At 41.0% G+C, this 17819-nt stretch overlaps 1 protein-coding gene across 3 annotated transcripts; it reads right to left on the minus strand.

Annotated features, from left to right (window-relative positions):
- Nucleotides 1-1514: 1514 nt before the first annotated feature.
- pde6d (phosphodiesterase 6D, cGMP-specific, rod, delta) lies at nucleotides 1515-17297 on the minus strand. Of its 3 annotated transcripts, none has more exons than XR_011692285.1 (6): nucleotides 17005-17294; nucleotides 8039-8127; nucleotides 6310-6435; nucleotides 4337-4442; nucleotides 2894-3039; nucleotides 1515-2744 (listed from the first exon to the last, which is right to left on the minus strand). XR_011692285.1 is itself a non-coding variant. In XM_071486758.1 (6 exons), the coding sequence occupies exons 1-5, from the start codon at nucleotides 17052-17054 to the stop codon at nucleotides 2958-2960; spliced, it is 453 nt and encodes a 150-aa protein (XP_071342859.1). In that variant the 5' UTR covers nucleotides 17055-17297; the 3' UTR covers nucleotides 1515-2744; nucleotides 2911-2957. The 3 variants fall into 3 exon arrangements, 2 of the variants coding, with proteins under 2 accessions (XP_071342859.1, XP_071342858.1); XM_071486758.1 differs by having other exon boundaries at nucleotides 2911-3039; nucleotides 17005-17297; XM_071486757.1 differs by having other exon boundaries at nucleotides 1515-3039; nucleotides 17005-17295.
- Between the last annotated feature and the right edge of the window lie 522 nt (nucleotides 17298-17819).

A 17819-nucleotide genomic window follows, 5' to 3' on the forward strand; every position in this document is an offset into this window, starting at 1 on the left:
GATCCTCAGAGCAGTTCAGATCAGTTCAGCTGCAGTCTCACTACAGCACTAGTGCACTAGCTGATTGTTGATTTGTGAATTTCCCTATGTTCTTTTTATGTGGTTTTTTTGTTTGTTTCTATTTTTGTTTTTAATTGTTGTCCACATCCACCTTAAAACCAGCTCATCAGCCAGTGATCTATTTTTGTCTGGTGGAAAGAGGAAATAAACCACTCACCTGCCTCCATGTGTCCGTTCTCCATGACACATTTGATTTAACATCACAGTCGCAGATAGTGTTCAAAACACAAGTCTGCCTCATTCCTCCCCTCTACAACAGGTGATCATCAGAATCTCATTGTACTTAATAGATCTAAAAATAATTGATCAGAAATAATAGTTATTAAAACAATTACATTCTTTCAATAATTATGCTAATTTGGTTAAGTTGCAAATATAATAAAAAACTATATATACTTTGTGTAGTGCATATGCAAAAGCCAAGAGTGTTATTCAAACAACAGCATCATCATGGATAAACCTCCTGAATCTCAGCCTGGGGAAGAATCAGGCTTAGTTATTGTTTACAAAACCAAACCTGACGTTCATTGTCCCATGAACACTCAGGTATATCAGTTTGGGGTTTTTTTGGTTTATTTTATGACCTGTGAACAAGTGGGCATGTTTTGCAACAAACTCATTTGAGTGGCATGTTTTGCTGGCGATTGACTATTTTGTATTATATTGTGTTATAATTTCACATCACATGAACATTGTCAATTTACTTTTTTTTTCAAAGTATCTTTATTTAACTAAACTAGATGTCTCTCGCTTTGCTGTAGTTCAGCTTCTTCCAGTGTGAAGTTACTGGTAGCTTGTACAGCTCTGCTCTGCCCTGCTGGTAACGGATGCTCTTCACCATCAGAAGTATGACCAGCTTAGACAATGAATAGTCACTTGAGAGGAAGCCTGAGGGTGACAGGAGGCAGACTCAAGAGACATTATCAAAGACTGTGATTTATTTACACCATGCAATCATGATACACGTGTAACTTTAAAAAAACTGAACTGATAATAAGGAACTCTTATCAAACTACAGGCAGAATTCAGTGACAGACAGCAGCTCCTTACAGAGCTCCTACAATCCACTGAGTCGGTCTGAGATAAACCACAATGGTGACTACTCATCTTGTACTGCTGATGTTCACTGATACAAATAAGTCTTGAAAATTCAGCTGAACTTAAACAGATTTTGACAGTGCAGCCACACTGCTGCTGCGTTTAAATTCCTGAGGGTGGCAGTTTAGATGACCTAATTTCATCCTGCTGCTCCACTACCCAAACATGTGACACAACAGAAGCTGCCTCCTGTTCCTACGTCAGGTTTTCAGAATAAAGTTGTTTTTAGATGTCAAATCTTTTTGGTCACTGTGTTAAAGGGTTTCGAGGCATCAGACGTGATCAACCCACATGTGCTTTCACATAAGGTGCATGTGACCTTATTTGAAAGCGATAGAATAAAGACCACACACACATTATGTTATTACAACATTGGATGACTTTAATCCACTACTCCTCTCCTCTATTAAAACAAGTCTATTTTACACAGCTCAGTTAGCAGCTACGGAAAAACAAACAATGACATAAATGCAGTGAGTTGGACGGGAAGTTAAAAATCTAGCCAGGACGTACCAAGCAGAGCTGTGTCAAACACCTAAAGCAGCTGTTAACATCTGGTTCAAGTCAGTATGAAATTATAAACAAGTGAACTACTGAGGATAACTGATGCACGTCTCGCTCTATGCCTGATGAGGGATAGTTGAATATTTTGAGTAAGTTTACCTCTGAAAGTCCAGTACAAGCAAATACATGTATGTACTAAACCCTCTGTGTTTGCTGATGAATGTCCCTCAGACACCGACCCGTCGAGCATATGTCGTCATGACAACAGTGTGCAGGTTTTCATTTCAAACAGTACAGACAAGAAGCAATCCAGTTGAACCAGTGGCTCTCCTCCATCACACTACAGTGAAGACCACCGCTCTACACTAGGCTGTGTGGTCAGTAAACAGGAAGGTTTGGTTGGTGGAAGCTGTGTCCGACTTCAGAGGCTGCCTGCAAAGGTAACGACACATCAGCAGCTCCAGTACCTGGCCTCACAGAGACCACCATTAGCAGTTCATTCAGGAAGCCCTCATTAATTCATAAAAGTGGAAATTTCAGAGTGGATATGTCCAAATAAATCCACATAACATTTTTCTGATAAAGAACAATTTTCTGACCCATGTCACTGGGCCTTCAGGACGAGACGGTCTGATCAGGACATGGAGGAAGCTTCTGGAATGGGACACAGCTGGAGGAAACATTATCTAATGTTTTATGATGACGACTTCTTGAGTGTAGCTCAGGAGAGACACTGAACTGCGTCTTCCCCCCGAGACTGACGTGCAGCTCCTGTTTAAATGGACGACACAGGGGGAGCGGTGTTTCCATGTTCAGACAGACAGAAGATCAGATCACCAGAGGTTACAAGTCTAATGTTCTGTTCCTGAGTAAATGCAACCTTGGAGAGGGAGGGCAGAATTTTAAAAAAGCACAAATTGTGTCATTTCAGTGGCTCCATGGCTGACTTGAGATCAGTGGTTATGTATTTACAATGGAACAGTCTGGGGTGGGGTGGGGGTGGGGGGGTGCAGAGAGAGATGATCTTGGTACAGGGGGAACAACCGAGTCCTCTCTCCTCCTCTTCCCTCTCCTCCCAAGGTCTAGAAGAAGTTTTCAGGTCAACACAAAACAAGAGAACAACCAAACACAAAGCTCACTTCACTGACTGTGGGACCACAGCTGGGCATCACCCAGATGTGCTGATCCAGAGTCAGCAATGAACTGTTTACTGCTGCAAATTGTAGCTAACCTTGGTAATTTATAGACCTTGGCATGATGTCAGCATTTTGGAAGGTAGAGTCGAGGGTCAGAGGTCAGACATAGAAGAGTCGTACCCTGGAGGTGCTGACATGGAGGTCATCATCGTAGAACTTGGTCTCTATGATCACATTACCACTGGAACAAAAAGGCACGTGTCAACGTTATGCGAGAGCTGTCAAACATCCATGAATTCATGCTGTTTCAAATGTGAGAATCAAGACTAAATTCAAGTAAAATTTCAGCTGATTACAACTTGCATCTCTGTGTAGTTTTACATCTCCTCTCTCAGGCTTCTCTCTGGAGCTCTAGTAACAACAGGTCAGTCAGCCAATCAGAAGAGAGGCTCTGGGCCTCTGACTGACTGTTTTCTGAGTGATCCAATAGCAGGTAACATCATGTTGTAATGAAGAAGACATGAAACTAGAGACTGAGACCATAAACTCATCAGGAAAACCTTTACTGAGGTAATAAATCAGTGAGAGGTAGAGACATTTTCCCATAGACTTCAATACAATCAGACTTCTTTTTACAACCAGTGGAGTCGCCCCTGATGGTCATTAGATAGAATGAAGGTTTAAGGCTCTTCAGCATTAGCTCTGTCCATTTTATTTACAGTCCATGACTTAGACCTGCTTTATGATCAAAAAACACATGGACACCTACCTTCATACTGTATGGACCTTTAATGCTGTAGTTTGGGCCACTAGTCAGTTATGGTAACACTGCACTCACCAAGTAAACTGCTGAAGAGGTCTGAGAACATGACGACTTCACTAACCAGACAGATTCTAAACAAACCACTGTCAGTTTTATGAAATGTCACTAACAATCGCACACTGCACCATAAAAACTGATTCATGGTGAGTACAGCAGCTCTAAGCAGAACCAGGAAGTGAGTCTGTAAGATGTCATGTGAACACATCATTCACCTTTGTTTTCTCTTCCAAATAAGTTTGTCGAGCCTGTTGGTTTGACTCCAACCTGTCTGAATGTCTCATTAACACAGCGTCATCATCACTGATAGAAATGATCAACAAAACTATGAAAATAACCAGAGATGTAATAAAACAGAAATAGCTTTTCATCGACCCCTGATTATTTCTAAGTTTGTACAAATCTGTCAAATCCTGCAATACTTTCACAAAAGAATTATAATATCATATTATCATTAATTACAATAATTTTCAGCAAATTGGAGCATCACATTAACATTAAACAGGTACATTTCTAACATGTACATGCTCACAAAAACAAGTGTACTGCAGGTAACATGTACCTGTAACTAACCTCTAAACCTTTAACTCATTCTATGTAGCATAATGTTTGATTAAAACTGCAGCACAGCTATACAGGACTAAACTGTGGAGATGAGATACACTGCATGTGTCAGCAGCACAGAGAGAAGGTCAAGATCATCTGAGTAGAGACTCACGTTAAAACGTTGGCGGGCATCATCTGGGACTCTGGAGCTGCTTCTATCAGAGACTGCCACGTGTTGGTGGAGTTGGGGATAACGAAACCAAACTCAAAGAACCACTCTGCACAGGGACACAGACAGACACAGACAGACACAGAGCTCAGTGATGCCTCAACAGGATACAATGCGTGTGTGTGTGTGTGTGTCTGTCAGAGGAGCCTGGTGGCGAGGCCCAGTCAGATCTGGATCACCTGGACCCAGTGCTCCCAGTCTTCAGGGAGGTTCCCTCTCTGCTTTGTTCAGTCTTTGGCTTGTTTCTACTTCACTACATGGTTGACACAACATCCACATTTACACCACTGCTGTTACACACTCAAACACCTCATATTCCAAACCATCCACTTCCTTTACAATGAAATCATTTCATTTGATGGTGTTTGTGTGTCTGTTCTGTTTAGTCATGGCCCACCTGGTAGAAACCAGCAGCATAAACATGTTGTGTTGGTGTGGATTGTGTGTTGTTCCCTGGGGCCCCTCTCTGTAACCTCACCTCTGTACAGCAGGGCCTCAGGGACAGCGCTTCAAACACACGGTAACACAGAAGACACAACACTGACAACAGACACAGACACACAGCTAACTGAGCTGCTGTGAATCATTAACAGTGAGGTGGAGCAACTGAAGGAACCAAATACAAAGCATCAATCAGCTGCCTCCATCATACCATTCACACTTCATCCTGCTGCTCTGAGCTCCCTCCCTTCAGTCTGATCAATACTGATGTCAAAGTGCTGACAACTCAGCTTCTTCACGACATCATTTCAGATGAACAGACAGGGTTTATTAAAGACCGAGACTTGGGACTGCCCTCTAAAAGAGAAGATTCATCAGTCAAGAAGACCCAGAGTCACTCCCTCAGTAACCAGATTAATGCAGATACAACAGTGTAGCAGGCTCATCTTCAAATGAACCACAGAACCAACTGTGATGGGAGCAGAGACGGATGATAGAAGAAGGTGGGAAGCTCGGGTCGTTTCTGATCCTCTCAGCTCTGGTGTCCAGCTGACACTGTCAGCAGCCTGGTCCAGAGGATTTCAGAACTGAGCTATAACCAAGACTCTAACTTTGACTTTTTCTGATTGTATGTTATGGAACAGGTGAGTTTTGAGTGAGACATGAGTCATGTACAGGAGAGCTGCTGCTCTGCTGCTGAGCTGAACTGAGACATGATATGTCTCCTGTTTATAGAAATAATGAAGAAAAGACGTCCAAAAGAGCACCCAAACTTTTGTACAGGCCACAAACACTGTTTAATTATTTATTATTACCTTATTTTTCTTAAGTTTATGAACTAGTCGAACTGTGCATTAATGTTTGAATAAAAGCTCAGGTTCACTGCAGGGTTTGTTTTTACTTTCACTTAAAAAATTCAACAGTATTGGATTTGCCCAAACTGCAGGTAGAATCAAACAAGAACAACAAGTTCAGTGAAGCTCTTTTTAATGCTGCAATCTAATATACTCAGGTCCACTTTATTAGGTACACCTATCTTAAAGTTTTCCACAATGAAATGTCTAAAAACAACTATTCCTCTGTTCTATTATGTTGATGAGTTGTTCTTACATCATCACAAATGTTTCCATCAATTCTTACAGAGAAATCTGTGACTTTAATCATGGTGATGCTCTGTTTCATTGGTTGCCTGTCAGTGATGATCCTCTGTGCTCATGTGTCAGTGTTGTGTTTGTCTGACTGAAGTGTTAACATCCAACTGAACTACCAGTCTCTATCCTCCCTGTCTTTACTGCTGCGTTTCTACTGAGCATTGAATCAGTGGATTAACTTGACACCTTTGGCACACAACAAACAACAATGGGACCAGTTGTAAAAAAAAAAAAAAAAAAAAAAAAAAACAATTCATAGAGCGACTAGTGGTCACAACCTTTACCTGACTGACCCTCAGGTCCTTCAGTGTTTTGGCTGATTACCTTCTAGACACTGTCCTTTGAAGAAAACTTTCTGCTCCAGCCTGAATTTCTCCAGTTTCTCTGAGGAGGAGAAGTTCAGTTCTCTGGACACTGCTTTACACTTCAGGATCTTCTTCGGGACACGAGCTAGAGAGACAGAGAGAAACTATGATTAACTGTGCTGACAACAACATCAAGTTGGTTTTACAACAGACGTTCAATGGTAGAGCTGCAACTTGTTCAGGAGCAAAATGTGACTAACAAAAGAGAGCCACTTTGTTTTTAAGTTTCCCCTTTAAACCATGACGGCTTCCATCAAACTGAGAATGTGGGATACACTGGCTGGTGCACTGCTTGGCTGCACCCTAATGAGGGAAGCCTGTAACTACACACTGCCAATGCTAACTCTACTTAAACCCTGACACTTAAAACTCTTTAAGGTATTTTATCACCAAATGCTAATTAGAAGTTAGCAATAGCTTTAGCATTGCATCCTAAAAACTCGTTACAGAATATGTTCTGTCATGTTTAAAAACATGTTGAACAACCATCTTCAAACTCAGCCTTCATTCTGATCTCAGCTACACACCTGTAAATTTTTGAGACTGTATCTACAATGGTTGTGATGCTGTCATGGTGATAAAAATCTGTCCACAGACATATTAACATATCTGTGGTAGTTCCTGCTACAGTCGGCGTCTCCTGGACATTTTGCCATGATGACTCACACACACAGACTCACAAGGTGAAAACAAAACCAGCCCTGCTGTCTTGGCAGGTAACTGGAGTCAATAGTTATCAAACCTGGAGTCAGTCAATGAAAGCAGACCGGAGGTGTGTGTTATGCTAACACACACTCACAGAAACATGAGCTGATATGAAACAGGCCTCACAACAAAGATGAAGAACAGTTGATAAGCGTAAAGCTGAAAGAGTCAGAGTCATCTCAGAGAGTTCAGATCTTCATCAATCCACAGTCAGACACACTGTTAATCAATGAGATGATTCAGTTCTGTGACTACTCTTCCTATACGCGGATGTCCAGTTACAAGGCTCCAAAAGCCCAACAAACGATGATCAGTTACGTAACAAAGAAGCTCAGTCTAACAGCTAAAAGCTTAAAAGGAAACATCAGGAATCATCAGGGATCATCTCCTCTTCAAAAACAAACAAACAAACAAACAAACAAAAGCCCATGAAGTTTTTCAGTGAAGACATCGATAATCCACAACCAACTGTGGTGAATGAAACTAAGGTTGAGTTCTTGGGAAGAACATGCAGCACTGTAAACCAGGAGGAGCTGAGTGAATCAATGCACCACACAGTTACACTGAAGTAAGATTTTAACCATCTGAAATAGTAAAAAAGAAAAAGAAAATCAATCTGTGGCAGTCAGTGTTGATATTGTGCCGTGCGCCAGAAATAAATCAATGCATGAGAAACACTGAGCTCTGATCAGCAGATTATTGGTGCTGAAGGAGGTTTGATCAGTTCTTTAATCCAAAGGCAGCACAGTGAATGTTTAATAAAGACATGACTGTTTGAGTGATATTAGCTGAAGCACACTGTCTGCACCATCAGACCAGATTTTCTTGCCAGAAAAAAGTTTGTTTTCCTTTTTAAAGTTCAGTACAATGTGGTGCACACTGAACACTGACCAGCCACAGCATTACACCTGGTTACTGTTATTAATGTTGTTACTGATCAGTGTGTGTCTGTGTCTGTTTAGGTTTATGGTGTGTGAGTGTACCTTCATGTTCTACTCCTGGAACAGAGAGGTCCTCAGTTCCCTGCCACAGCACTTTGCCCGTTTCTGCATCTCGGAGATTCATCCAGTTTCTGACAGGGGAAGGTTAAGTGACTACAAGCAAACTAAATATACAGAAGGAACAGAGACATCCACGAGAGACTTTAAATAGACTGATGTGTTATCAACCTGCAGTTTCCATCACTACTACACTGTATCACTACTGTACTCTATCACTGCTGCTGTACCTCTCACATTATTCAGATTACTATTATTAAAATAAAACTAACTGTACATTATAACATATTAAATATATTATACACACAGTATATAATAAAGTGTACGTATGTTGCGCTACACTGTCAGTAACTCTGTGAATACTGTAGAATATAGCATCACATAAACCGTTACCTGTCTGTAAATCATATTTGTTTTGCTCTTCTGGTTAGATGCTAACTATGTTTCAGTGGTTTTGTACCTGTTCTCTGCACAGTGATAATAAAGTTGAATCAAATGTAACCAAGCCCTTGAGTAGCATGTGTGCACAGAACAGGTTGGTTTCCTTCTTCCTTTGGTGTGAAACACCAGTTTATACTTTATGATTTATGATTGGAGGTTAGTAAGGAGCTGGGGTCAGGCTTTTTGATTTCATAGCTGGGACTTGTTTTTTTGCAGGTGATTTAGTTCAGTTCATTGGTTCAGTTCTTTTATCACACAGAGTTACAAACATTTAAGTTTAGATGATCATCTTACTTTGAAACAGGAGTAAGAGTCTAATCAGACTCTGAGGTCTGATCTAAACAAAGTGGTTTCAGTAGTTACACTACAAAACAACAATAAAGCACAAAACAGAGCTATGTGTTCTTTCTAGTTTCTTTCTGTCATTCCATAGCTGCACCTTAACCCACCAGTCACCATGACACCACTTCTAAAACAAGTTAAACCGCAGACTGCAGAGTTTTCACTGTTGTGTGGGAGCTGCAGAGCTGTAAATAATATGAATTATTATTGATCAACTGATCAACTAACTAAGCATCTCCTCTCTCTCCTGTAGTTCTGTGTTTTTTCTCCACCTGTTGCTCCCTGCTAGTATTTCTGACTCTGGACCTTTAGAGTCTGGATCTGTGACTACAAACCACCTAGTGCCCCATGATGCTGCTCAACACCTGCTGCTGCAACTATTATTATTATTATTATTATTTTTATTATAAATCTCTATGTGGAACTTGCATCGTCTCTTTCCTCTTGCTCTCTCCCTCTCTGCAGACTGCCGCCGACCCTGAGCCTGGCTCTATATGTGAAGTGTGTGAGACAACTTCTGTTATGATTTTGTGCTTCATAAATAAAACTGACTTGACTTAAAAAGAATTTGAATTAATTGATGTATCTTGTGAAACATAACTGTGGACATCAGACTGTCAGCTGTGTACAGATGAGACAGATGTTTTTCTAAAGACTGAAAACTGACCAAAAGGTCAGAAGCTGCAGAGGCACGTGCACACACATTCAACTCTCATCATATATTATCCATTTAATTCAAAATCTATTTTAATTTTTTTTTTTTTTTTTTTTTTTTTACAAAGAACTACCAGTAAACACAGATAATCAGTCTCTAGTATTTGACTTGAATGTCTTGAAGCACAACACTGTCATCAAATAATATTCAGCTTCAGAAAGTCACAGTGGTGAAAACTTGAAAGTGGACGAAAAGACATCATTGTGTGTGAGAGGAAAAGGAAGCTGAAGAAGCCTTGTGGATGATGCTAGCTGTCCCATCTGTCTGTCAGTCAGTCAGCTGTTCCTGACCTCCACACAATAGTGCAGCAGCATGCATAAAGTTACTGCTAATGATTATTAATGTACACACTGTGAAAATGCGGTGCAGGGAGTGACTCTGTTCAGCAGGTGACAACTCAAACTAACTGACCCTGAAGGTGTGTGATGTACTTTAGAGAAGTGATCAGTGCAGGAAAGAGCTGTGAAGGATTTTATTCTCTGTGATTTAAAACTGATTTTTTTTCATTTTTCATTTTTCCAAATTGTTGTGAGGTGTGGACGAGGCGGCACAGTGGTGCAGTGGTTAGCATTATCTCCTCATAGCTAAAAGGTTCTGGGTTCAAACCTGGAATTTTCTTATGATTTGGTGTTGTATAAATAAAACTGCAAATTAGGTTAACTGGAGACTTTAAATTGCCCGTGGGTGTGAATGTGAGCATGACTGGTTGTCTCTATATGTCAGCCCTTTGATAGACGGGTGTTCTTTCCACAATGTCCCCCTCCTTCGCCCAATATCAGCTGAGATTGGCTCCAGCTCCAGCTCCAGCTCCAGCTCCAGCTCCAGCCCCAGCCCCCCCCCCCAACCCTGTATGGATAAGCGGTATAGACAATGGATGGAAGGACGGTGTAGACCCATTCAGCCTGTAGTGCTGCACTAACGTCCAGGAGAAGCCTTACAACAGTTCAGTGTGTTACTGCTCGTTTCATTTAAATAAGTACAACTCTACAGAGCAACTGTTTGTAGGCTGATCCCCACAACAACTACACAAATTCATTAAAACATGTCTGAGATATGAAGATGCTAATTTAATCTTTGTGTATCCAACTGATGGACACCTGTTCACAATCATTGTCTCTGTTCCAGAAGATTCTCCACTCAGCATCCTGTCACACTCAGACTCTACTTAGTGTCACATACACTCGACTCCACACCATCTGCGAAACCCCTCATCACTCACCACAACCTCACAACCAGCAACCGTCTCGAAACACACAACTTGTACGGCACCAGGTCTCTGACTGTCCACGATAGTGACAAACTGTGGCACGAGTGAGAAGAAAAGAGCTGCGTACAAATCACTTTTATTTATTTAGTTACTTAGATCCTCAGTAGCCTCTGTATTCTAACAGTGGCTGCTCTTCCTGGGGTCCCCATACATTTATATACAATACTTCAATGGCAACAGACACATCAATACATCATCAATACAATCCATTTAATTTATATTCACAATTAGACTCCCAATACACAACACAACCCCTACAGCACACAACAGCCAACACTTACTCCAATCTAATCTAATACAAACCAGAGCTCTATTTAATCATTTCTATAATAACTAAGAAAAGAAAACTTTCAACAATTCAGTCCACTAAGTCACAAAAAACCAAATAAGTGGGATGAGACAGTTTCCTGTATCTATTTCCTGTCTTCAAAGAGACGCAACAACAAACATAAAATCCTTATAAACAACAAAGTCATAGTGTTCTATACTATTCCTTGTGTAAACAAATACAATCTGACACAAACAGACACAGTGAAGTGAAAGGACACATCATTCACATCAGCCTTCAGGTGGGTCCTGCTGCATTCAGGGAACCTCCCTAAGCTCGCACTACTGAACTTGACTCCCGCTGGTCAGGATGAAGATACAGGATATGCTATAGAAAGCTTTGTGCAAGTGGTAATGTAATGATGACCAGTGTCTTCACCAGCAACTACACAACAGTGTGGGTTCATATTAGTTTATCTCACTTTGCTGTGTCTGTATCTTCATATTTGTGTTGTCATATGTTAAATTCTGCTAAGAGTGGAGACTTATGGAGCAGAGAGTGGACTGCTGCTGTTTATTATTCAATGAGCAACATGGAAAAGAAAGCTGCGGCCTATGTCTATTAGTGCACTAGTGGCCAATCAGAAACCTCCGCAGGGCAGATCCCCACTGACAGCAGAGCTCTACCTTGGCCACCTCCCCCCACCTCGTCCTCTGGCTTTTTAGTAAAGTGTGCTGAGTTGAATGGTTTCTCTAATCCTCTCAAGTCTAACTAAATCCAATCCCCTACATCATCATCCTCCTCCACACCTTCCAGAATAATCCAGGCCAGACTGCAGTGTCGTACTCATTGATGCTCTTTCACCAGGCAGGCTACTCTCATCTCTGGGCATGTGTCACTGTAAAAAACTAAATCATCCTGCATCATAATAGTAGGAGGTCCAAACAGTAACTCCAACAAAGAAGTGGGAACCTGTTCATCTTTACCCACTCACGCTGTTCATATCTGATAATGTGTGACCTTTTCCTTCATCCTCCTCAAAATCACTTATTCACAGACTAAAGAAAATCTAATACAGTCGTCGATTCATGCTTCAACAACACCATACAAGGTTGTTCAACAGCCTCCCCAGGGCCTGCTGCAGGCTGTGTATGTGTGTGTGTGTGTGTAAACCACCAGGGTGCCTGCACAAATCTGTCAGAACACGAACACGAACACGAACACGAACACACACACATACACACACTCACACACACACACACACACACACACACACACACACGTTAATGAGCCCCCAGTGAAAAGCTGCTGTCACTGTTTAGTCTGCATTTATTTTTAAAGACACACTAATGGCTCAAAGTAAACCTCAATACAACAGCAGCCACAGCTCACTTCCACTGAACAGATACAAGTTTACAATTCAGTTAACTTACACTTCAACAACTTAGTCTGTCCATGAATACATTGGGAATATAACCTGACCATCCATTCATTTTAAGGTATGGTTTTCAAAGCCTCTTATATTATTTGTAATATTGTATTAACAGTTGTGTTATTGTGTTGCTGCATTTACAATTTTGTAATGAATTTTTCCTTTTGCACTGAACTGAGCCAACCCTGCCACCCTGCAGACAGACCGTGAGGAAGAGGAGGAACACACAACGGTCTAATCACCAACACCCACACACACGCGCACACACACACACTCTCCACGTTTCCACCAGCTCTGACCTCAGCACCACCTTCACAGGGCTGTGCCTGGTCTAAACTGCAACCACACTGTACTAACAAAAACTTTTCATTCATTTTATCAATGAGTTCAATTAATTAGTCTATCAAATGGGGGAAAAATGATAAATGAAAATTACCTCACTGTTCCAGAAAAGTGTTTTCACTTGATAAATGATGAATAAATAACTGACATTCATTAATTTTCTGTCAGTCTGTTAATTAACCAGTTAACAGACAAAACTTTCCTGCATTAACATTAAATCACACCAGAGGGAAAAGAAACATTAGAGAGACCAACATATAGGCTTCAGACAGAAAGTAGACTATCACATTTATGTTCTGCCTTTAATCTACAGTGAATAAACCCTGAGAACAATCCAGACATAAATGGTTTCTGCATGAAATGAAATATTTAGTGCATGAATGAACCACCCCCTCAGCACAGAGGATGAGTTTAAACAGGAGGTTTTACAGAGTTATCTGAGGAACATTGTTGAGTGTAACACTGAACAGTCCACTTCAGTCTGGTGCTGGTTTGAGCTGTTTCAGGTTTTACACAAGCCCCAGGTGGTTCCAGTACTGACTTCTGGTTTCTGTTTGTCACTTTGAATAACAGACTTAAATAAAGAAGCTGCGAGCAAAACCTTAGAAATTCAAGGAAAAAAAATACCAGTCCATATACACATTTTTTCACTGATGCAACAATGAATGAAAAGAAAAAAACAAAACATAAAACATGTTCAGGTTCAGTTACTTTTGGCAATGACAGCTATTGTTATGAAGCGGTTTTAGGAAGTGCAATTAATATAAGAAAAAAAAATTAAAACTGGCCATTTCTCTTCAACTATCTCAGAATGAGAACAGATTCAGCCAAACTACAAGTTAAGTGACAACAGCAGGTGCTACTGTCCTCTCTGTGAGGACCTTAGAGCTGCTCTCTGTGCTCTTTTGTAGACACACAACGAAGTGAGACTAGCTCACATCTAGCTCACTGGACGGCCTTTGCTTTAGACAGGCCCAGATTTCCACTTTAAAAATGATTCATTTTATTTTCTTTTTTATGTCCTTCATAAGGACTTTGTGTAACAGAGGTTAGTGTTACCTTTACAGTCTAAAAAAAGAAAAAAAAAAACTAAATTATCTGCTGTTTAGCCTCAGTGTTGGCTGTAATAAGGCTGTATGGACAGAAGGTAGTAAATCCCTGTTCCACTAAATCATGGATTTAGGCATTACCACACTACAGCAAAAGGCCTGTCCTTACCAAGAAATACACACAAATATTCACAATTTCCTCCTGTACAGACTGGGATAGTTATGAGAGACACATTTCATAAATACGTCAATAAACTAAAATAGAAGTTTAGTTCTAGCTACACTAAAGTTGCATGGTCATGTTTTCACTGGAAAGCACTGGGCCTGCTGTAGTGAGTGTATGATGCTGCAGTGCTCTGCTGCTTATTCTAGAAGGAATTACTGAGGATAATTCAGTCCAACACGGTCACATGAAGTCACAGTCCAGCAGTAATATGGAAAGCATCAATTCGCCACATTAGCTCCACCCACACCTTCACATCCTAGATACAAAGCTATAGTTTGCCTTCGTGAAAATGATTTATTCTACAAGGATTAAAAACTCAATATTAATGTCAATTAAAAAACCTTAAAGTAGCAGTGGGGAATTAAACAAGTTGGATGGAAACGTTTAATGCACAAAGAATAACTTTTAGCCACAATGAAAAAAACAGATGCTTTTGATGAGCCAACTCCAAGCTTGTGGAGCTACTTGCCTTATAAATATAAGTTCTTTCAGGAGGGGTTCAGGTTAACGTGACTATCTGCCTGAAGGCTTCTGGATCATAACAAGACTGAGGTGAACTCAACATTTAACTGATGTAAAATGTTATTCTGTTCAGGTGTGATGAAGGTTTAGGACTATCAATAGATCAGCTGCTGTCGGTATCATCCTCCTGATTTCCTGTTCGGCTCAGGTGGATCAGCTTAAAGGGCCGGATGTACACAAAAACAGACATCGACACTGTTTACATGAGGTGTGTGCACGCATAGACGTGTTCACATACGTGTGTTGGCACATAGTGTCTGTATGCTTTTAATTTTTGGACATGGACAGATGATGACACATATGACATGCAAACCCACATGCGTCACAGCAACTCTCCAATTTGTGGAACCCTGGATTTCACTGACAGGCAGGGTTTCTACTGCCAACTCTGACAGTATACAATATTCACCACGGACAGGATTTGTTTTTTCAATTCTGGATGTTATCTTAGGAAGCTTGGCAGTAAATGGTGCTGTTCATTTTTGTGGCTATACTCCATTTCTATTATATTGCAGAGAGGCAAGCCTCAGTCACTCCCTGCTCAGATATATACTGATGCCTTTAATTTTATGTTATTTTTTTTCCATTTTTGTTTTGTTGTATTCAGTTAATTTACTTTTTTTTAAATTTATTTTGTTTTTACCAAATACTAGTGTTCGATTGGTAGCCCCCTCACTGATCTTTAAGATGTAAAACAACAGTAAACCATAAGCCACACTATGATAGTGACACAACTATTAGCATGCACTGAAAATGGTAGTACAATTGCACTGTTTGTGGTTCTTGGTTTGATTGGATTTGCCTGACAACAACACAGCTGCTTTACTCTACCACACACATCAAGTCATTCTGCACAGTCATAATTAAACTAAATGGTGTCTACTTACAAAACGGTTTGGTGGCCACTGTCCCACCCGACCCACCAGGGCTCTGCTTCCCAAAAACATCTTAAGGTTGAGTTGATCTCAGACTATGAGAAACTCAGCCTTAGATAATTTGGGGAAACACAGCCCAGAACAGTAACAGAGAAGATGAAGAAAACTTAGGCAGGTAGCTGCAAACACCCAACAATTTAAAATCTAGTGTGTATAAAAACAATATAACATTTCACTGTGCACTTCCTAATGAAACAGAGAAACGTCTTATCCTGAGCAGAGACTGAATTTGTTGAACAAAGCTTAAATGCACACATGACTCAAGTATATGGCACATGATCTTACCCTAAACAATATATTGTAAGTCAGACTACAAGTGGACACAACCAGATGAGTCAGTGTTGTGAGAATTAAGTGCTGCAACATGAACCAAGAGCAGTAACAGAGAGGAATAACAACACTGTAAAAATAAGTGGGCTTTCTGATGACCTGCCACAGAAACACAACATCATAGGATTGATTCCAGCCTGGGACCTTTGTTATGTCGTACCCTACGCTCTCTCTCTTCCAGTGCTGTCTGTTCATCTCCTGAGTACATCGTCTAATAAAACTAAATGCCAAAACAAAATTAAAAATGAAGAGTACCTTGTTGAAAGTCCTCTTAAGTGAGAATTTAAACTTTGAAAATTCATTGGATCATCACACAATAATAGCACAACTCTGACAGTCATACCAGCAGACGTTACACTCACTGTAAAAATTGAAAACTGTGGAGCCTAATGTAAAGCGTGCGTGACTTCTGGTGGGTGGGATAACATGTGCAAAACACAGTGGTATAACCTTTAAGCGGTGCAGCAGTTAAATTCAATTATTAGTAATGAGGTCTGGCATCACTTCCAGCCAGGAGAAGGACGCGACTGTGTTTGACAACTCCCGATACGTACGTAACCATCAAACCCAAAACAAGCTACATGTAATCCAAATAACATTCCTGCCTTTAACTTTCAACTACGAGCTAACTAGTAAGTAAAACTTTGCAAAGAACAATTCGTATCTGACAACCAGCCGAGACAATCTTCACCTCATCTCCATCGCATGTCACTGCTGCTAAACGGGGTATTTATCGTTACAGCTGAGCAGTTAGCCAGGCAGGTTAGCCACAGGGCAGGGCCAATTACTTTAGTTACCAGACCGCCATTCAGACGTGAACTAGCTAGCTTCGTAACTCATATTTCATTTTTTCACACCAAATAAAGACGTATATCATCCATGTAGCCGATGTTATCAAACGAGAGGGGGACTGACAGGTTAGCCACAGCAGCTAACACTACTGTACAACAACAGTCATAATATTACTACCGTCTTGCTAACGTCATATAATGATAACCACCATTAAACGGGACAAATATTAAGCCTGTGACTATGTGTGTAACCTTCTCAGTACATCACCAAACACACAGCAGAAAGGATACAGTTTGAAGCCCTTCAAAATTTCCTTGGCCCTGTCTTCGTCTGAAGACATTTCACAAACCGCCTGTTTTCGGTCCTCACAGAAAACTCAGGATCTACTAAAATAACAACGCTGTTGCTGATGTTAGGTTAACTAATTAGCTAACTACTACTGTTCGCCTGAAAATAGCATAAACTATAACTTCTCTCTATATTGTTGAACCGCAGGTTAAACCTGATCCGATAATGTAATCAGCTAAATATACCCAGCTAACTAACTGACAACCAGCTTAGCCAGTCAGAGGCGCAGGGCTACTTCTAATAGCCAATCACAGGCCGAAAATGGGAAGCGTGGGTGGGTCTAAACTAGATAGAGACGCGTCACCATGGGCAACGCCACTCTTACTGTGAAGAGTGATTGGGGACACGGCTATCCGGTCCGCGCGCACCATCCTCTATCACATAACAGTGCTCCTGACTCGCTGTAGTCCCTGTCTGCAGCCAATCATATACCATGGATGTGATGTGAGAGAAGATGCACTCACTGAGCACCTGTATGCCTTCCATTCATTCATTGGCCATGCCGCTTATCCATTTAGAGTGGGGGGGGGGGGCTGCAACCTATCCCAGCTGACACTGGGCGAGGGCGGGGTACACCCTGGACAACGGGACCTCCATGTCTCTGGACTGTGGGAGGCAGTACCCAGAGAAAACCCAAGCAGGCATGGAGAGAACATGCAAACGCCACACCAGATTGTTATTATTATCATCCAATCAGCCAATCATGTGGCAGCAGTGCAGTATATGAACTGTTTTGGAACCAGAGTGGAGGCTTGTG

The sequence above is a fragment of the Trachinotus anak genome, unplaced genomic scaffold (genome assembly GCF_046630095.1).
Source record: "Trachinotus anak isolate AG129_WGS33_773 ecotype Australia unplaced genomic scaffold, CSIRO_AGI_Tana_v1 ptg000010l, whole genome shotgun sequence".
NCBI classification, from domain to species: domain Eukaryota; kingdom Metazoa; phylum Chordata; class Actinopteri; order Carangiformes; family Carangidae; genus Trachinotus; species Trachinotus anak.